Consider the following 22,982-nt stretch of genomic DNA (forward strand, 5'->3'; position numbering starts at 1 on the left):
TGCACCAGGTAAATTACCCCAAAATGTAAAGAGCTAACTCAGCTTCTTCAGTTCTTAATTCTTAGAATCTACAATTGACCTCTGGCTTTGAATGGATGTAGACATTCAAGTACATCACAAACTAGGGTGATATTAGACATCCATTGAAGGGCAGGCCCCCATAAGTACATGCAGTTGATTATTTTGTTACTTTATTTTCAGTCTTGCCTAATCTACTAGTGACTATACCGACATGAAAATTAGGATGCCTGTATTATTATTTTAAATGTTTTTTTATTATTAGTTCAATGAATTTTTGCAATAAATCCTGTATGTAAGCATTGCTATTGGTATTATAAGCAGTATGTTTCACATTCATGAATTCTAGAATATAAAAAAAATGAAGAAATATTTTCAGTTTTGTTGTTACTAGGGGTAATATGCACTAATTTTTATTTTGCAAAAACAAAAGTTTCAAAATGCCGTTTTGCTTCTATAGCTTTCTTTTTTTACAATGTGATAAACAAATATAGAAGTGGGAAAATAAACAATGGGTCAAGGTAAAAAACAAACAAACAAACAAATAGGCAGCCAGGAATTACAAACACGCAATAATAAAACATCTATCTACACCTTGCCAATGAAAATCAATGTAAAACTATAAATAGTAAAAGGAAATTTACTCATAATGGCTGTGTTCATTGTTCAAAATGGTGGATGGGGCAAGCTGTGGAAACACAAGCTTCTTATTGTTTCTCCCACCTTACAGTAACCTTGATAATAAACACTTATTCCCCATATTTACTGTTCTTTTCAATGTTTCACTTATCTTTCTAAAGATCAGATTACTAAGGATGGGCTTCAGGGGCTTAACAAAGTTTTGTTTTTTGTTAAAAACAAAAACAAAAACAAACATGAATGCTATCCAGGCACCAGTGGCTCAGGCCTGTAATCCTAGCTACTCAGAAGATTGAGATCTGAGGATTACAGTTCAAAGCCAGCCTGAGCAGGAAAGTCCCAGAGACTCTTATCTCCAATTAACCACCAGAAAACTAGAAGTGTTGCTGAGGCTCCAGTGGTAGAACACTAGCCTTGAGCTAAGGCGCTCAGGGACAACACCCATGCCGAGTTCAAACCTAAAGACTGACAAAAAAAAAAAAAAAAAAAAAACCCACAAAACCTCTTGAAATATATCGACTGCCTAAAATTCATATTGATTTAATATAGACAGATTTCAATGAATTGTTCCAACATCTCAAAATAATTGTAATAAGATACTTGAAGCTATATATTGTATACTGTCAGGAATACAAGAAAAGGACTAGGGCCCTGATCTCTGGAGGATGTCACAAAAATTGGAAGGAAGCTACTGAAATTTGGTTGATCATGGGGGGAAAAAAGAAAACAGTTCCTTTTACTCTTAGAAAGACCCTTATAAGAGTGGACATAAGATGACACATGTAACACTCTAATGTTTCTATGCTATAGATTATCTTTGGCTGGTCATGCTAGGAATCTATCAGTCTCTTTTACATTTCCTACATAGAAAACTATGCCCTATGTAATATACTATCATACATATAAGTCTTTGATATACAATGCATTTGTGGTTGGGGACATACTACTCGAATGTGAATAAATATCAACCTCTAAAGGTTAAAAATTAAGTTTTCATACGTCACAAGCCAAATTTCCTTGCAATTTAGTGACACATTGAATCATCACCATTTTGTAGCATCTAGAAGGACTTGGCTTACAAGATATACTTCCCTGTACAGTAAAGTATTAGGCATTTTTAGATATGAGGAAAATATGCTCCAAAGTCAAAACCTTAGATAATAACTTTGATAAGTGACATCTATAAATGATTGATTCTTTTTCATATTCAAAACTTTTAATGTCATGTTCTTTTTAAATAATAACTTCTAAAATGTCATAAAATCTATGGAAGTACTTATAATAATTATGTACATGAAAGTATCAAATATTGTTGGATAAGGATGTAAAGCTAAGACAGTTTGATGACAGCCTTTCTTAAGAAATTGATGAAATATCTTTTAAAAGGTGCCAACATCTTGAATAATGTGGGAAGCTTTTAAAAGTTTGCTAAATTAGTTTTTAAGTTATATATGTTACAAATTCCAATACATACATATATTCAGTCACATATCTGAATGTTTCCTTATGAGGGTAAATTTTTAGTGTGCATTAGGTTTTAAAATTCCAGACCATATCTAAAATGAAAATGCCATAGATAGATCATGTAATTTTCATGTAATTGTACCCAAAAATAATGATCTATAAGCAAAGCTCACATAAAAACAGTATAAAATAGCCAGTGTAATTAAATGAAATTTATGGTTAAAATGTATATACAAGTATAAAACTTGATTTTAAAAATCTATTGTAGGAAATGAATGATTAAACAGAATATTCCAGTTTGAGTGTACAAAGCATTTGTATCAGGGAAAAAGTCTTGATTGAGTATTATAATGTCAGGTTCATATTGAACTCAAAATATTAAGAAGATTAAGTGATTCTTTGTACATGACTGAGAAGTGTGTAGAAGACGAAGGTCACTCTTTGAAAGAAAATCTCTGTGACCTGTGTAAACTGGAGCCCCACAAACACTTCCAACAAGCATAGGTCAGGACAGGGTCATGGCTCCAGGCCCTCTGACCACTGTTCACCCAGAGGAGTGTGCTCACCGCGTTAATCTCTGGTCCTTCAGTTCCATGTCTGCCACAGTGATGAGCTGGTCCAGCTTGAATTTAGTGTCAATGATTTCTGCATCCCTTGGAGAGTATGTCCCACCTTCTTTCTGCTTCTGCCGAATTCTAAAATGAGTGCCATCAAGTCCCAAAAGAAAACACAAAAAATAGAGTTGGTTTAGTTTATTTAGTTATTTTTTGAAATTAAAGACATTTTGTCAAGTAAATTCTCTCTTGGAGTCACTTCTCTGCATGTTTGACAATTTATAACCATTCAAATTCTGTGGTAATTGCATGCAATCCAGTCTATCATTGCTTTTCTCTTTTAACAAAATGCTGACATTGAAAATCTAATGGGAATTACTTAACCAAGGTCTATTCCATTATCACATGGAAAATACCGTGCCCGTACAAGAGTGAAGGTGTGATCAGGTTTTCCTCTCATTTCCTCTCCACTGATTTGTCGTCAAAAGTGCCAATAACCCAGTGCTATCAATATCAATCTAAAACTCCAGTGCCCATTGCTTCTAAGTAATGAAAAATTTTGAACTCATGTGAAGACACCAAAATGGCTTTTGAATTATCTCATTATATTTTATATGTTAATATGATATATATTTTGTGATATATATTCATTATAATCAGAAAAGTTCAAAAAGGAAAGTTACATGAATATGAGAATTTAATCAAAATCTTTTCATTTTAGGCCCTCTAGATGCATATTTATCTATGACATATATATCAAGAAGTAATATTTAACATTTATTTAGTGATGTTGATGCTATAGGAAACATAAAATATGTTCCCAAACATCAACAGTAGTACCATTTTAGTTGAGATGATTACTCTAAATATACAAAAAGAAAGAGAAGAAAAAAATGTACCAAATTTCAACTCCTAAGACAGTATCTGATTATTTATAAAATGCTATATAAGTAATTACTATTGTTAGTGTTTCATCGAAATAAAATAGAATTCTTTTTTTTCTTTTTCCAGTCCTGGGCCTTGGACTCAGGGCCTGAGCACTGTCCCTGGCTTCTTTTTGCTCAAGGCTAGCACTCTGCCACTTGAGCCGCAGCACCACTTCTGGCCATTTTCTGTATGTGTGGTGCTGGGGAATCGAACCGAGGGCTTCATGTATAAGAGGCAGGCGCTCTTGCCACTAGGCCATATCCCCAGCCCTAAAATAGAGTTCTTTAACTTGCATCCTTCAATAAGAGACAGAAAAGTTACATTTCTAGTTGACTGAACAAAAACAGAGTTGTGTGAAAGCCTAAGAAGTGTTCAGGTGAGAATAGACCTTATAGCTGAAGTGTACAAGGACAGTATAAAGGGAACTGTTTCCAGACCTTATAAAGAGGTGATCTGTGAAGAAATGACAGGCCACGGTTTATTTTATACTGAGGAAGAAAAATCATTATGGTGGATACCTATAAACAGGTCTATATATTGCACCTTACATCTCTCACAGTGATTTGAATAGTGACTTTCTCTCATCACCTTTTGGTTCAATCTGGGAAGAATATATGGTATGAGGAGATTTTTATCAAGCGATTTTCAAATTATCCATTAAAATGGTGAATTAAGTGTTTAAAGATGAGGCCAGAAGGCTCATGCTTGTAGTCCTAACAAGTCATAAGGCTGAGACCTAGAAGATCTTGATTCAAAGCCAGTCCAGGCAGGCAAGTGTGTGACTCCATTTACAATTAAACCAGCACAAACATTTGCCTGGAAGCATGGGTGGAGCACCAGTTATGAGCAAGAAAGATAAGCAAGACCAAGAGGCCCTGAACTGCTGCCCAGGGACTGGCATACGCACACATCTACGCATGCACACATGCTTTTGTGGAGAAACTCTGGGAGCTTCTGTTTCTGTGCTATTACTTTTATAGTCACCCAACATCAACTCCATCCTATTGCTCTTGCTTTCTGGTAAAGGTGCACACCTCTCTAACATTTCTCCTTTGCCAGATGGCAGAATGTTAAGGTCAATGTTGAGTAGCAAAGTGACCCTGCAATGGAATAGGGCCATGAAATGACTGCCTTTCTAGTCCCTGTGTTATTCTGTGCTATCATTCCTGCTGAGGGCCCAGGGCCCAGCAGCCCACCTGGGTGAGCTCACACTTGTCTCAAGGGCATATTCTCCCAAATTTACTTATGAATGACACCAAGAACCTTCAGTCTATGACACTCCTCACCAGGAATGTGACACTTCTACAATCAAGTCTAGCCTATGTTTCTTCAATAATGACAATAGCTCTTATATAGCCTCCTCCCTTCCTCAGTCATATTTCTTTGCCCACTGATTGGTGATGGGCTGCATGTACTTATGGGTGTCATTCTGGACAGCCTTGAGAAAAGGGCTTTTCCTAGTTCTTAGTTCCTGGTTGTCCTCTCTCCACTGTTTAAAAAGAGTAGCTGCTTTGCTGCAGTTGTTACTTCTGGACCTCTTAGAATTCTCTTTTACACCCATTAAGTAGTTAACCATTTCTTCTAGTTCATAATTCTGTATGTTGAAAGTTTCCATTCAAATGGCAGGATTCCTGCTTTAGGACTAGATTACCTCAGTTTACAAGTACACATACTTCAAAACATTATTTTTTTTTTAGGGTAAATACACCAGTTTTTCAACTTAAGGCAAATAAAAAAGTAATTGTTTCCAATTTAAGCTATTAGTGTTAATTGTTTTTCCTGAATGCAGCTGATACAATGTCCCTAAAGCATTCTGGGAGTGTGTACACAATAAATCTTACCTTGCAAATGCAAAAATGGCCGTTCCAAGAAGGATTATTGAAAGGATGCACAAAGTGACTGAAAGAATGATCTCAACAGTTCTTTCAGAAAGTCCTTCACCTGGAAAAGGTAATGTTATCATTAAACCTTATCTTAGAGTACTATCCTGAGTCTCAAACCACAAACGTATTTGTAATAACATTGTTCAAAGATGCTAATAGGAAGTACAAACTTTTTTGTTCTTTTGCTCCTAGATCTTTTTTTTTTTTTTTTGGCCAGTCCTGGGCCTTGGACTCAGGGCCTGAGCACTGTCCCTGGCTTCTTCCCGCTCAAGGCTAGCACTCTGCCACTTGAGCCACAGCGCCGCTTCTGGCCGTTTTCTGTATATGTGGTGCTGGGGAATCGAACCTAGGGCCTCGTGTATCCGAGGCAGGCACTCTTGCCACTAGGCTATATCCCCAGCCCCTGCTCCTAGATCTTTTAATTTTGTAATTCAGTCTTCATGATTTTCTTTATTCTATCTAAAATAGCTTCCTTTGTGAGCATATCTAGATCTTGGTTGAAAATTTCATGTAAGATGATAATTACTTAATTTTTACTAACCAAACTACACAAATATATCCAGTTACCTACTTAGTAGATAGCTTGATTTAAAAATAAAATTAAAATTTCAAAATTACTATATCCAAAATAGAGCTCACTGTATTTTTCATTTCAAGGGAATTCTTCTGTCTATTGATAGAATTCAATGATGCCAATTTCTCAGGCCAAAACAGTAGTCATATTTGACTATCTTTTATAGAATAATTCTAACATTTGTGAAGAAATTCTGTTGTCTTTTTCTTCAAAGTATATGTATGTGTTCTTTTTACTGAATGAAACTGGATACTTTTGAAAGATGCTAATTCCAATGTGGGGGTAAGGGATACAGTGAATTAGAAAAAACAATCATAGTGCAGGAAAATTAGGAAGCTTACGAAGACTAAAGGTATGAAAAGAATATAACGTCATCCTAAGGAATCTGTTTACCAAAGATGAAACCCAGTTATACATTTTGTGACATTGAATACATAAGAACATGAGCTCTACTGATACTCAATAAAAGAAAAAGAATGCTGATTTCATATTGCTAGAGCATTTCCTTACTCCAGATATTTGTTAATTTATGGTTAAAATTTGCAATTTTCTAGCTGGCATATCAGTTTTAATTTATGGATTTTTTTTAGACAGCATTAGTTAAGGAAATAAAGCTCTTCTGTTATTTCTGTATGAAATTTAAACCTAGAGTCCTTGCTAGACAAGCACTCTTATCTTAAAATAAGTTTTCCAATCATTTTTGTTTGTATTTTGTTTTAGAGATATAATCTCTCAGGCTCCTGTTTCCTTCTCCTGAATAGCTGAGGTTATAGGTGTGTATCTTCACATCAGGCAGATAAAGCTCTTTTTGAAGAAGGCATTTCTGTTTAATAATATAGATGGAATAAAATTAAAATAATTTATTTCTAAAGAAATAATTGATTCAGGAATAAAAATCACAAATGCAAATGTATTAATAGGAAGAAGGCCGGTAGAAATAGGATGCTACCATAGATTATTTGATGACTGTAAAGATGAAAAATAACTTCCCAATTTTAGTATCTACTATTACAACCAGATAGTATACATTTTCTCCAAGGCGGGGGGAGTATTTTAATGTCAGCAGTCGTTAAACGTTTCTCATAAGTATTTAAACCCTTAGAATTTCCTCATTTATAAGAAAGTATGATAAATAATAAATTAAATAACACCAAGAAAAAATTCATAAAGATCCAGGATACAGGATCTCTTACAAGACAACTTTTCTCCATGCTTCAATAATTTCATAGTATCAGGAATAAAGAAAGAAAGAAGAGAACTTCAAATTTAAAAAGATGGAAAATGCCAAACAATAAAATTATTTTTTAAATGTTCATTTTTCCTTATGTTCTGGTTGAAAGAAATCTTAAAGTAAAATAGATAATAAAATTATCAAGATTAATTTTATCTTAATTAACTTGTGCCAATATAATAAATTATGCTTATTAAAGAAGCACACTGAAGTATTTCATAGTGGAATAACATCGTGTGACTTATTAAAAATACAAAAATATAATTGAATAAATATAAACCAGAGGAAAAAGTATAAGTTATAAAATCTAACTGGCAAACAGCTGGGGGTTTGTGCTTCTATTCTTTGTACAGTTAGTTATGTTACACTCTCTTCTCATGTCCTGTTTCTAGCATTTTTGATCCAGGTCACCATCCTGTCTTCCATGAATTATTCTATGAATATCTAACAAGTGTCCCTAAGCCCACTGCAGTCTTTCTCCCATCTATTTCCAACAAAGCAGAAATATTCATCTTTAAACATTATCTGCTGAACTTAAAGAATATTACAATTGCATCTATTTGTGTGATACAAAGTAATGCCGCAATCTATGTAAATAATGTGAAATGATTGATTCAAGCTAATTAACATAGCCAACACTTCTAATTATATTTATTAAATTATGAAATTAAATACACTTTTGTAATTTTTGTGCAATATTTAATTAGAGACTGTAATGCTCTGGGCACAGGTTGTAGTAAAGTGCCACCAAATTAGGCCAAAATTGACTCCAATTGTCAAGTAACACCATCCAGGGACCCACAAAGCTTCACTAGCACAGAATGAGGTCACTGCTCCAAATGTTTTCATATAAAAAGGAATTCTTTACTTGACTCTCTTTATAAGATGCAGAAGCAATTTCCTCAATCAATTTAATATTGTCTGGGAGATCAAATTCATTTTATTTTTGCATAATAAGTTGCACTACTGTAATTTAGCAAATCATAATTACAAAAGAAGATTTTTCCTAAATTTTATCTTTTGGCTGGAATTAACATTTTTGAAATTCAGCATATGGATCCAAGTGTTTTCACTTATTTACTTTTTAAGTAGTTCTACAAATCAGCATGCCAATTTAAGAGTACAATGTAACCTTTTTCCATTTTAGAGGACATTTTTAAATTTTTAAAAATTAAGGTTAAGTAGTTATATGGAGGGATTTTACTTCACCATCCTAGTTTAAGAGTACAAGTCACTGCCTCAATCATTTTCTTTATCATCTATCCAAGCCCCATCCATCTCCTCATTACCTAGTTTCATTTTCACATAAGTACATTGAGTATAATGATTATATTTTTCTGCCCCTTTTCCCTAAGCCACGACCCTCAAGACAAAATCTTTCAGCTTCCTGGTATTCATTAGGTTAAACTATCAGTTAATTGTTCAAAGGAGTTACATCATGGGAAAACACCCTTTTTATATACCATATAGATCCAAGTCTTTGAGAATTTAAAAATATTTTATACAAAGAACCAATGTAATAGAGATACTCAGAAGACAATATGTTGGCAATTAACTGTACAAGTGGGATTGGGCAGGTTGCAGGGAAAGGAAGGTGGGAGAAAAATGAGGGAAGGGGTAACAAGTATGACAACAAATGTACTCTCTACCCTACCTATGTCACTGTAAACCCTCTGTACATCACCTTGACAATAAAATTAAATTTAAAAAAGAAACTTAAAAGAAAAGTTTTGAAGCTTATAGTACAATGTGTATGTTTCCTCACAAAGGGGTATATTAAAGTAAAAGATATTCTATTATTATAGTTATTGCTTTAAGGTTCTGAAAACAATACCAGTTGGAACATTTTTTCCTGTTCTTTTAGCCCAGTGCAAAATAGCTAGAATGTTCAAATATTGCATAAAGAATGTATTAAATGTTGCTCAATTTTATGCTTCAAAAGCAATATTGTCAGGTTATAGGAATATATGATATGCATTTGAGGTGATGGAATTGTTAGTTAACTTAATCATTCCACATTTCAGATCACAGTATTGCTTTGTACTCCCCAAAATATACAATTATAGCAGTCCCATTTTTCCATCCTTTCTTTGATTTGTAGCATTTCTGGGTCCTTGTTAAGGAAGTTCCGTCCTGTGCCAAGGAGCCCAAGTGTTTCTCCTACTCCTTCCTTTAGTGTTTTCAGGGTATCTGTTTTAATTTCGAGGTCTTTGATCCATTTGATATATAAGGATCTAGTTTTAGTTTGTTGCATGTGTTGGACCAGTTTTGCCAGCACCATTTGTTAAAGAGGCTATCTTTCTTCCAGACTACTTTTTTAGCTCCTTTATCAAAGATTAAGTAGTTCTATGGGTTCATTTCTGGGTCTTCAATTCTGTTCCATTGGTCTTCAGGCCTGTTCTGGTGCCAATACCAAGCTGTTTTTATTACTATAGCTTTATAATACAGCTTGAAGTTTGGTATTGTAATTCCTCCAGCACTGTTCTTTCTGCTAAGGATTGTTTTTGCTATTCTGGGTCTTTTATTGTTCCATATGAATTTCTGGACTGCTTCCTCTATTTTATTAAAAAAATGGTGTTGGGATATTAATGGGTATTGCATTGAATTTGTAGATAGCCTTTGGCAATATTGCCATTTTGATTATATTAATCCTCACAATCCAGGAGCATGGGAGGTTTTTCAATTTCCTTAGGTCTGCCTTAATTTTGTTTTTCATGTTTTTAAACTTCTCATCATCGAGGTCTTTCACTTCTTTGGTTAAGGTTATTCCTAGGTATTTTATGTTTTTTGAGGCTATTGCAAAAGGAGTTGCTTTCCTGATTTCAGCCTCGGTCTTCGGTCATTAGCATATAGAATGGCCATTGATTTTTGAGGGTTTATTTTATATCCTGCAACTTTGCCAAAGTTTTGGATCATCTCTAGTAGCTTGGGAGAAGAGTCTTTGGGGTTCTTTAGGTATAAGATCATGTCATCTGCGAAGAGAGAAAGTTCTTCTGCAGGGCAAAGGACATAGCTTGCAAGATAAACAGAAAGCCGACAGATTCGGAAAAGATCTTTACTGGCCATACATGGGACAAAGGCTTCATATCTAAAATATATGCAGAACTAAAAAAGTTAAATTCCTCCAAAACAAAACCGCAAAGAACCAACAGCCCCCCAATAAGTGGGCTAAAGACTTTTTTTTTCAGGGACAAAGGTTTTATTTTGATTCATTACTTCAAAGGATTCTGTTCTCCATTCCTGAGACCCACGCACTGGACACAACATGACCACAGTGGGAAAATGGAGCAGAGAATTACCACACCTCCTAGCAGCCAGGAAGGAGGCTGAGGGAGTCAGTGAAAATGATAAAGAGAAGGGAAGGAGGAGCGTGGAGGGAGAGGGAGAAGGAGGACAAGGAGGAGGAGGGAGAGCAGAAGGCATTCCTGGTAGAGCCTTCAAGGGTGGGCTAAAGACTTAAAAAGAGACTTCTCTGATGAGGAAAGGAGAATGTCCAAGAGACATATGAAAAAGTGCTCTACATCACTGGCCATAAAAGAAATGCAAATCAAAACAACATTGAGATTCCATCTCACCCCAGTAAGAATGTCCTAAATAAACACACACACACACACACACACACACACACACACACACACACACACACACACTAACAATAGCAAATGTGGCCAAAAGGGAACCCTACTTTATTGTTAGTGGGAATGTAAATTGATTCAGCCACTCTGGCAAGCAGCATGGAGATTCCTCAGAAGGCTAAACATAGAACTCCCCTATGACGCAGCAGCCCCACTTTTGGGCATCTACCCAAAAGACCACAAACAAGAACACACTAAAGCCACCAGCACAACAATGTCATCGCAGCACAATTTGTCACAGCTAGAATATGGAACCAACCCAGATGCCCCTCAGTAGACCAATGGATCAGGAAAATGTGGTACATATACACAATGGAATTTTATGCCTCTATCAGAAAGAATGACATTGCCCCATTCATATGGAAATGGAAAGACTTGGAAAAAATTATACTAAGTGAGGTGAGCCAGATCCAAAGAAACATGGACTCTAGGGTCTCCCTCATAGGGAATAATTAGCAAAGGTTTAGGCAAGTCACAGCAGAGGATCACAAGAACCCAATAGCTATGCCCTTATGAACACATAAGATGATGCTAAGTGAAATGAACTCCATGTTATGGAAACGATTGTTATATCACTGTTGTGACTACTTTCAATGTGCTATGTGTAACTGTAGCTTCTATTATTAATGATCTTCTTGGATCCCCTTCCTGTGGTGCACCTGCACTATCGCTGTATCTTATCTGCATATATTGGAAACCATATATACTGGTATTAGAACTAAGAAACTGAAAGGGAATACCAAGATCGAGAGACACAGGGTAAAATGACAAACGACTACAAAAGCAATACTTTCAAAACTGCTTGGTGTAAATGAACTGAACTCCTCATGGGGGGGGGAAGGAAAGGGGGAGGGTGGAGGGGGGAATGAGGGAGGAGGTAACAAACAGTAGAAGAAATGTATCCGATGCCTAATGTATGAAACTGTAACCTCTCTGTACATCACTTTGACAATAAAAATTAAGATTTATAATTATAATATTAAACAAGGATTTGTAAAAAAATATAAATCAAAATGTTTGATAGGAATTTCATTTTCTCCTATGAAACTAGAAACTTTTTTTGAAGTAGATAAATGATGATTGAAAGATGTATAAAAAGTCACCCTTATTCATTATTAGAAACTTTATGCAGTATTACCACATTTCTATGCAAAAAAAGCTCATCTGTGAACATTTTATCTCAAATTGAAAGAAGGTAAGACAATTAAGTAGGTACAACTAACTTCAAATATTGACAGGAGAGAGTGGTGGTAAGGCTAAGGAAGCCCCTAGGAGCAGGGATACTACCTGGGCATTCCTTGGCTTTCATGCACATGGAACAGCCAAGGACAAACACAATGCTGACAGGAGTTTTGTTTCCTGGGGTTGAAGGCCAAGGTTAAAAACTATGGGAAAGGGCTGGGAATATAGCCTAGTGCATGAAGCGCTGGGTTAAATTCCTCAGCACCACATGAACAGAAACAGCTGGAAGTGGCGCTGTGCTCAAGTGGAAGAGTGCTAGCCTTGAACAAAAACAAGCCAGGGATAGTGCTCAGGCCCTGAGTTCAAGCCCTAGCACTGGATAAAAACAAAACAAAACAAAAACTACAGGAAAATTGCTTACAAAGACCCAGAGTTTCCATTACCTTGCTTATGAACTGGAATCATTTCAAATAGTCATGCCATAGTTATAGTAAAGAATACATTTGTTTATATGTAAAACTACTATACACATTCAGGCAATGAATTGTACCTTTCCTTTTTTTTTTTCAAATTTTTATTATCAAACTGATGTACAGAGAGGTTACAGTTTCATACGTTAGGCATTGGATACATTTCTTGTACTGTTTCCAACCACACATCTGTATCTGTCTCTCAGCTGAAAAGGCAGATATTAGTTTTATCCTTTTAGAAAAATGTTTAAGGAAAGAGAGAGGAACTAAAGTACTCAAAAATCCACTTTGATATGTGTGTGGGGGAATCAACAGCAGGTAGTGGGCTAACAACAAGTATGAAATAAAACGAATTTGCTGAAACAGTTATTTACAACTATGAAAATAGAACAATGAAACCTTTTGAAATTGTGTTGAGAAGACAGGAAAGGGTAGTCAGAATGAAGGAGGGATGAGATTGATTGGAACATATAGTAAACATGTGTGAATGTGTACCAATAAAATCCTGCTCTGTATAGTTAATGTAAAATAAAAAGTGAAAAATAAATATGATTTCAGAAATTAAATAATTTATGAAGTATCTAAGTCAAGGTCATATGAGTAAATATATGCCCAAACTGCCTGAAATATGCCTGTCTGACTGTGGGATAGGTGAGCTTCACATCACCTACTGCTGCCTTATTATTGGAATAAAAATTTCCTCTGCTCCTCTAGTGCCTTGGGAGAAGTGATCCTTTGGCTGCAAATGGCATAGCAACTCCCTTGTTCTGAATCTGAGTATACTGGAACCTTTCACTGTTAGCACAGTAATTAAATGAGACGTGTTAGGACAAAAGAAAACAATCAGAGTGCCTTTGCCGTGGGGTTTAAGTTTCATCTTGTTCAGCTTTAATGAGAGCCCTGTAAGGTGCAGACAGAGGCGTCTGGTTTTCAAATCACACGAATCCTCGATAATTAAACCTTGTAATCAAAACACTGCCTACAAGCAGTTTCCATAACCTGATGTGTTTTAAGAGGACTTTTAAACAGAACTAGAGAGAATGTATGTGAATTAAGTTAATAAAAATGCTAATCATGATCATCTTGAGTAGAAACAGAAACTACATTTTCAGGTGTTTTTTTTTGTCATTGAATATAATTTATTTGTCATTTCCTTTATTTATTCCTACAAGTTAAAAGGATTTTCTTAAGTGTCAGCCCCCCTTCCCTGTGCCCCCCTCTCTCTTGTACATAAGTCACTTTCACTATGTATCCATCTATTTTAGTTGATCAGTCCATAGTGATGCTTTTCCTCCAAATCTTAACTACATATAATATCTTCAAAAGGCCCAAAGGGCAAAATAATATGGACAGATTGATCCTTTGTCAACACTCTTAATTTCTGATTTATTTTTGTTTGTCTCTGTTAGTTTTTGGTGCCCATAGTACGGTTTGACTAGGAGCTTCTTGCTCTTGCTTGGCTTTTTCACTCAAGGCTGGCACTCTATCACTTAAGCCACACCACTTCTGATGTATTTTGGGTTTTTTCCAGGTTAATTGGAAATGAGAGTCTATTCAATTGTCTGCTTTTCAAACCAGGATTCTCACATCTCAGCCTCTTGAATAGGTAAGATGACAGACATGAGCCACTGGTATCCAGCTAAATGCTAGTTTTAATAGATAGTCAAGGTCATCTTGGAACTCACAGTTATAGTATGCAAACACCAGTGAGTGAATGCTTATCCACTGTGGGTTTGATGACCTAGATGGGACCCAGATTTCTTTCATTGAAGTCTAATATTTTACCTGCACATGAAGTGCTCAGTAGGCTTGCAGGAATGCTGGGACCCACTGGCCTGCAGAAAATGTCATCTACCCCATCACATGACACATTTGAGAGGAAAAAGGCAACAATCATCCTTTGTCATCTTCTGATGATACTAACAGCATTAGTTGCATTACTCTATTCTTTGCCTGCCCCAATTCTAACAACTTTCTTTCATGGACCACTGTCCAGTGTAGAAATGGTCACTATCATTCCCTTTTTGAGTTACTTCACTGTATCTTCCTTTGCAATGTTCTTTTGCCAAGAACTATTTTGACTCCATGATCTTCTATAAGGTTCACCTCTCCCAGCTATCACAGTGTTTTACTAGCTATACAATCATCACATGGCAAAAGCCAGCGACAAAACTATTTCTATCAGAAGAATTCCTGAGAAGACCACTCTGAGAAATTGATAGCAACAGCCAAGGCCCTTTTTCATCCAGTATTTCTTACCAGTCCAAAGGCTTTCTAAATACTGTGTCCAGTTTATATTATCCCCATCATTCTTCTGCCCCCTGCCCGTTATTCCACATCTTTCAAGAACTCTAGACTCTCTTCCTCATGAGAGTTCATAAACATTAGTACCAGGATGATTGGGGTGGTGTTGGTTATTGTTCCAAAGAAGAAACCAAATAAACAACTGTGAATTGACTGCTTTATTCCACTACCCCAGCTGTATGTGGAGGAAAAAATGAAGGACATCGCTGACAAGTACTCTGAGATTATCTATAGTTGGAATGAAGCCCACCCTGGTCAGAAGAAAGTGACTAGTAGAATATAAGGAGTCCTACCCCATACCCAGGATTCATACTGCTTGGCTCTACCCCTTTCTATTGTTCTTCCATTCCTACTAAGATGGATGTCTCATCTTTATCTCTCAGGTACGTGACTGGACATTTCCTCCCATTGATGATCTATATCAAACCAATAAGCATCTGAGAGACAAAGCATAAAACATCCAACACAGAAAGCATAATTTCTTTCAGGTCTGTTTCTATACAATAGTATCTCCCTATGACTATACAAATTATCCATCTTGTCTGTGTCTTTTATCTTTCATCAGTAAATGCAACACAATCACCACTGAATTAGTAGTTTCTAATGTTGCAATGTATAGGAAGTTAAGTTGCTGAAAACAGAGCATTTATTTTGTGCCTGTAGCATCAGAGTGTGCTAAGCTCACTGATCACATGCAGAAGTATTTGACACAATTTCAAGGCTACAAATCAAACCACACAACTTTGAAATGATTAACTTATTGGGTGAAGTTAACTAAGCTAGTGATTTTTTGGCACTGAAGAGCTCCATCAAATATCATTGTTAATCCTCTATAAGCATCTATCTGGCAAACTATGCATTTTATACATTTAAATCTCTTTACATATGTTCTTTTATTTAAATATTTCACTGACCCTTTATGAGAAGGTAAATATTCCTCCATTACCATTTCTCTAACAAGAAACCTGAGACGTATAGAAATTAAGTTAGTTTTTCAAGGGACAGAGCCAAGATTGAAATCCCTGTTAGACATTTATTTGTATTGTAGTGGTTAACGGGATCCTATGTTTGGAAACTTGAATCATGGCTCAGACATTTAATTACTCACACCTCTGAGTGTTTCCACATATGTAAAAAAAAAAAAAGAAAACCTAGCACTTCACTGACGGTTTCTCATTCCCTGGTTAATTAATATCCTGGGCTTCCCTGTCTATTGTAATAATTCAACAGCCTGCCTGGCTGCTGCCCACTAGATGCCATTAATATCCACCACTACCACCACCACTATCATCATCACAACATCACAAAAACATCACTACAATCACTACCACTACCATCACCATCACTATCATAATCACCACCTCACCACTACCACCATTACCACCATCCCCAATACTAACACCACCATCATTTACCATCATCACCAGTCTTTTATGACAAGCAAATATTTTCAAATAACTAGTGTATAGAATCACACTGGTAGGGAAACATTGGCCTAACTTACAGTTGTAAAAAGTTTGCCAGTAAGTATATAAAAGAGCCTGGAAACGTGTTTGCACAAAACATTTAGTATTAAGTACAAGTCTTATGAAGGTCATGGAGATAAAAGAATAAAGATGATATGTACATACATCCTACTAAAATATGTTTGTGTTTTCTTTAGGCCTGATTTTGACCAATTCAAGAAAGAACATAATGAAAAGAAAATGTCTGTTTAACGAGGGCCAAAAGTTTCTAGAAGTGAGCAAGGAAAAGTTCCAAACATGTAATTTCTATTTCATTAGGTAAAAATATTTAGTATAAGATTCTACATTAAAAGAGCTAAGTAATGATTTATTTGAGATAATGCTAGCTGATATCAGCAGAGGATCAATACCTTAACCAGACCTGTATCTAGATTTGAATGGAGAAGGTATGTATCTTTTAGAAGAATATTGAAGATACCATTTTCCTAGGCATGTTAGTTAACTTTGAAATGAACCTTAAGTGAAGAATATCCAGGCAAGCATTTAAATACTCATGGAATACTTAATGAATGTTCCAATTATATATACATGCTCAACTTTTAGAATAAATTACAAAATATGTCTTACCTAAAGTCTTAACTGGCTCAGAGTAATCAGAGTCAGTAAATTGTCCCATGACATTTGTGGCTCTGAATTTAAACCTATAAAATAAAACAATTAAAAGACAACAATGTACAAACTATATTACTTTCCCATGAGTAACTTAACCATTAATTATGTATTCAATATATTTTTAATTAAAAAATGAGTTCATAAGACCCAAAATGGAATCAAATCAACATCAATATAAATTTATAATATTCATATGTAAAATTAATAATGATCCCATTCTTTGGCTTGTTCAATTTTGATTGGTAGTTACTAAAAATTTAGGTAAAATCATGAGCAATCAGTGATGGATAAAAATTGATATAGAAGGGGCTAGGAATATGGCCTAATGGCAAGAGTGCTCACCTCATATACATGAAGCTGTGGGTTCGATTTCCCAGCACCACATATATAGAAAATGGCCAGAAGTGGTGCTGTGGCTCAAGAGGTAGAGTGCTAGACTTCAGTAAAAAAAGCCAAGGACAGTGCTCAGGCCCTGAGTTCAAGCCCGAGGACTGGCAAAAAAAAAAAAAGAAAGAAAAGAAAAAAGGAGAGGTTGCTCAAGTGATAGATAAGAAGTAGCAAGCACAAAGCCCGAGTTCAATCCCCAATATCACCAAAAAGAAAAAATAAATTAAAAAAATTGATATTGTAATAATAATAAATAATAATATTCATATGATTTGTCTCATTCAAATGTAAACAAATTGAGAACAATATTCCTTGTTTCCATATGTGTTCAATTTACTTGAACATTTGTATGAGTTTATAATTTAAATAGAAAAAGGCACAGACTAGATTGATTTTAAAAATTAGTGGTAACTCTAGGATCCTCAGAGGAAACTGAAATTTATCTCACTTGAAAACTAAACAGGGGCTAGGAATATGGCCTAGTGGCAAGAGAGCTTGCCTTGTATACATGAAGCCCTCGTTTTGATTCCCCAGCACCACATATATAAAAAACGGCCAGAAGTGGCACTGTGACTCAAATGGTAGAGAGCTAGCCTTGAGCAAAAAGAAGCCAGGGACAGTGCTCAGGCCCTGAGTCCAAGGCCCAGAACTGGCAAAAAACAAAAAACAAAAAATAAAAAGTAGGGCTGGGAGTATGGCCTAGTGGCAAGAGTACTTGCCTCCTACACATGAAGCTCTCAGTTTGATTCCCCAGCACCACATATATGGAAAATGGCCAGAGGGGGCGCTGTGGCTCAAGTGGCAGAGTGCGAGCCTTGAGCAAGATGAGGCCAGGGACAGTGCTCAGGCCCTGAGTCCAAGGCCTAGGACTGGCCAAAAAAATAAAATAAAATAAAATAAAAAGTAAACAAAGGCATATACTAATATAAAAGCAACAGATTGCAGCACATGATTCATTCTCTCCCATTATCAAATTATTATAAGCTTGTTTTTTGTCCAATAAGCATAAATGAGAACAAATATGAAAATTGGGAGTGCACCATTTTCAAAACTATCAAGTTCAATTCAAATAGCTTAGAATTTGAACAAAATTAACTGCATTTAGTAAGAAATAGTAGAATTATTGTTATTAATTTTGTGCTGGTCCTGGTACTTGAACTCAGAGCTTCGGTGCTGTCACTGAGCTTCCTTTGCTCAAGACTGGTGCTCTACCATTTTAGTCATAGCTCCACTTCTGGCTTTTTGGAAGTTTAGTGGAGATAAGTCTCACAGACTTTACTTCCCAGGTTGGCTTTGAACTACAATCCTCAAATCTCTTTCCTGAGAAGCTAGGATTATAGACTAGAGCACTCATTTCAATTGCATTATTTCACTCACTTTTCTAATTCTAGAAACATGGGAATTTATAAAGAATTTAATAATGCACTAACAGGAAGAAAAAAATAAAATATTTGCATTTTAAAAATTAGTAATAAAATTATATTTTGAATATTAAATAGTTAAGATGATTATAGTGCTGTGATGTAAAATATTATAATAAATTTAATAAAAATGAAATTAATCAATTTATTAAGGTTATTAATAAGCCAAAATGATAATATTGATTTTAACATAATAAGTTACTAAGGATTATAAAGTTTTAAATTATTAATGTATTACAGATTTTTATCACACATTCAGGTGTTGGATGGGATTAAACAGCCAAGATACTTCTGTAACTTAAAGAGAAACATAATTTAAACAGCGTGATTTAGGAAAGGGGGAGAGGGGAGGGGAAATGTGGGATGAGGTAACAAACAGTACAAGAAATGTATCCAATGTCTAATGTATGAAACTGTAACCTCTCTGTAATTCAGTTTGATAGTAAAAACTTTTTTAAAAAGCATGATTTTTTTTCTGAAAACCTGTAAGTAAAAATAAGTGGCAAAATAATAAGAGAAAAACACAATAATAACATTTTGCTTTATGGAGTGAATCAAATCTTCCTGCCTATTTTGGTCTTTACAACTATATATACCATATGTGTATATATATAATATGATTAATTATAGATGTATATATTATATGTATATATAATTTTTATAATTATTTTGACCAGTGCTGAGGCTTGAACTCAAGGCCTGAATGTTGTCTCTTAGCTTCTTCACTCAAAGCTAGTGTTCTACTATGTGTATCACAACTCCCCTTCCAGACTTGGCAGTCAATTAGAGATCAGATTCTCATCAATTTGTCTGCCCAAGCTAACTTTGAGCTGTAATGTAATCCTCCAATTTCAGCATTCTGAATAGTTAAGATTACAGGTATGAGCCACCAGTGCCCATCAGCACCTGTTTCAACAACTCTGTTTCACTTTTGCAACTTATATTATACCATAACTTTTTACAGATTTGCATAGTACCATACTGTTTATCTATAGAACACCCACATTTCCATTCTGATAGCCTAAAATAAGTCCATATTGTGTGGTGGATGCTCAGTTCTTACTGGAATAGTGAAATAAGTGGGTAAGTATCCAGCATTAACAAACTTGCTACCATAATGCAGAGTTGACATAAACTAACTTACGAATACTGCTTTTTGGGTTTCAGAGGTCCATTGCAAATTTTCTCTTCATTGCCAGGAATCATGCAAGCATTATCAGCACCTATCACATAGATTTCTTCATTGCCACTGTACTTTGTCTTTCCTTCTGTACATGGAGGGTTAGGGAAACCTTCATTTGTAAAATATGGCCTTGCTTTGTTAAAATATGCGTCGTACCACTTTGTTACATTTCCATCATATTGAGCTATTGTCAGAAAAAAGAAAGAGAATATTGACTATAAGTAACATTTGGAAATATTTTCACATTTATAGAAACTTTTATAATTGGATTAAGAGACTCTAAGGGCAACAACAGTCATTGAATCACCACCATCATTCAGCTTGTCTACTTGGCTGGGCAGGTAGCCCTGGCCTTCTCCATTGTAAATGGATCTAAGCCACTGTTGTAGTGGAGGAGTTCCCAGGAAGAAAAGGTAACAACCTTAAGTCAAGGTCACATGCATTCGTATGTCCAAAGAAGCTATCTAGATCCACCTTGCAAAAATCAAAACAGTCCTTTTAGCGTAGAAAATAAATAAGTCACAGATTTTAACTATAACTTTTGTCATGTTGGTAAAATACTTTCAGCATAAATGATGTATGATTGATGATAATATTAACATCCTAGCCTGGTGTCTGTAGCTCCTGAGCTCTGAGAATCAAGGTTCAAGCCAGCCCAAGCAGGAAAGTCCATGAGACTCTTATCTCAAATTATTCATTTAAAAAGGTGGCACTGTGGCTAAAGTAGTAGAGCCCTGAACAAAAGGAGCTCAGAGACAGTGGTCAGGCCCAGAGTTCAAGCCCAAAGACTGGCAAAAAATAAAAAATATAAAACTAAAAATATAGACAATCTACTAATAATCTCATGAGTGTGTGACAGCTATAAATCACCTTCATGTCTTCATTTTCTGTTTGTTTGTTTAAAAGACAGGCTCACATTACATAGCCCAAATAGGCCTTGAATTCTCAATCTTCAGGATCCACAGTGTTACAACTACAAGTTTATGCAGTCATGCAGGCTCACTTCTTCTGAGCTGCAATTTCTTCAAACTTATAAATTTACAAATTCATTCCCCACAATTTAACAAGAAAAATTAGTATCTCCTGGTACCTCCTGTTTCTGCCACAAGCACCTGCACATTTTTTATGGGTCCATGATCATCATTGTAGTAACATATTGGCATTCTGATTGTAATTGTTGTTGAGGTTACAAGCAGTTTTCCTGTGGCATCATAGATAGGGGTTGGTTTGGTTTTAGGCCTGGCTGGAGCTATAAATAGAAATGAAATATCACTACAACTGATTATTTTGCTTCTAACCAGAGGGGGCAGAAATCAAATTCTCATTTCAAGCAGGTAACTTACAGATAAAATTATTGCAAAAACAAATAACAAATTAAGGGTTGTGTTTGGATACAGCATCTATTTACCAATTATTATCTCATGACAGTGTAGCTATGCATTTGAGACTTGACTGAGATAATTGGGCCCAGGTGTGATTTTCAGGCATCTGACTCATTTTCACATGTTAAAAAAAATTCTTGCTCTTGCTCATACGTAATTTTCATAAATGCACAAACCATTTACATCTCAATAATATTTTAGTGTAATTTTCCCTTTACTTCCTTTAGCTGCTCTTTTAGTAGTGAGTGCAGCAATTCTCTCACAGTTGATGCATTTCAGACACCTCGAGAATGGCCTCCCAGTTTCCCTCATGTTTCCATAATCATATAAAACACAAAAAAGACTTTTCTCAATGTTTTTTTTAATATGGCTATATCAGGCATTATCATTACATATTATTTTCCTCACTTCAGTGTAAGTTGTATAATTCTTGTACAAGGCTAACTCATACTCCGTAGTGATGGCAGCTCACTTGCAGCAGTTTCATATTGATACAACCATCTGCCAAGTAAGGGTAATTCAACCATCTACCTAGGAATGGAACTTTTATTCCATCTTTTGAGCATTTGATATAATAACTAGCCCTGCATTGTAGCTTTAATTTGTTAATCCTTGTATGTCTATAGATAGATTCCCAATAGTAGAATTTCTGGTACAAAGAATATTTTCAATGTTGATAAATATTGCTAGAGTAATATCTGAAAGTGTCATGATATTCACATTTTGTCATCAGTCAATATAAACATCTCTGGACTGTGTATTCTAGAGTCTCTTCTTGTTTTGTTTCATCATACACACATATATATGATATGTATATAACATATACATATATGATGAAAAGAATATTTATCATACATACATCACATGCATCATATATAATGTATACATATGTACCCATATAATATGCATACATATATATGTGATATGTATGATGAAACACATAGCATATATATAGCAGATGTGTTGTATCGTATGTATGCACATATATGATATTTAGACATCAATATCAATATGTCACTTAACTTTAGTTTCCATGGTTTTGAAATCTTTTAAGTCTCGCATTAATACCATAGAATTGGCAATGTTGTTCCACATTATATAGACAAGGAAATGGGCTTCTGTGCACAGAATATTAAGGTATGAATCAAATCTTATTTTGTTCTTGACTTCACTCTTGTATATATGATTCAACTCTCTTAGTTGATGCATGGGTTGGTTATCCTGACAAGTCAAGACTGAAATGAGGTTTTATGTGTGGAAGATCTGTTGGAGGTATGTATGAAGAATTGTATGAAGAATAAACAGGGAGAGAACAAAAACACGTGGCAAAAGCCATTATTATACTGGCATGTCTTCCAATGTATAACGAAGAGAAATTAGGATTGCATAACTCTTACTCTTCTTGTACTTTGTGAGATCATTTTAAAAAATTAACTGATAATTTCAAATGCTTTATATAGGTGTACATTCCAAAGTACAGAATTTGCCAAGTGAAAGATTAATGTTAACAAACTGATCACCAGTGGTTCATACTGGTAATTCTAGCTACTCAGGTGGCTGAGATCTGAGGTTGAGGTTCAAAGCCCGCCA

General features: G+C 35.2%; 1 protein-coding gene across 1 annotated transcript in view; it reads right to left on the bottom strand.

Annotated features, from left to right (window-relative positions):
* Ptprq (protein tyrosine phosphatase receptor type Q) overlaps window positions 1-22,982 on the bottom strand; it is a 203,626-nt gene that overhangs the window by 25,939 nt on the left and 154,705 nt on the right. The window contains exons 32-36 of the mRNA XM_048358989.1: window positions 21,101-21,259; window positions 19,972-20,194; window positions 16,975-17,048; window positions 5,444-5,543; window positions 2,688-2,816 (exon numbers count right to left, since the gene is read on the bottom strand). Of these exons, the coding sequence (XP_048214946.1) occupies window positions 2,688-2,816; window positions 5,444-5,543; window positions 16,975-17,048; window positions 19,972-20,194; window positions 21,101-21,259 (685 nt within the window). The remainder of the gene's footprint in view (window positions 1-2,687; window positions 2,817-5,443; window positions 5,544-16,974; window positions 17,049-19,971; window positions 20,195-21,100; window positions 21,260-22,982) is intronic.

Source organism: Perognathus longimembris, chromosome 1, assembly GCF_023159225.1.
Source record: "Perognathus longimembris pacificus isolate PPM17 chromosome 1, ASM2315922v1, whole genome shotgun sequence".
NCBI lineage: Eukaryota > Metazoa > Chordata > Mammalia > Rodentia > Heteromyidae > Perognathus > Perognathus longimembris.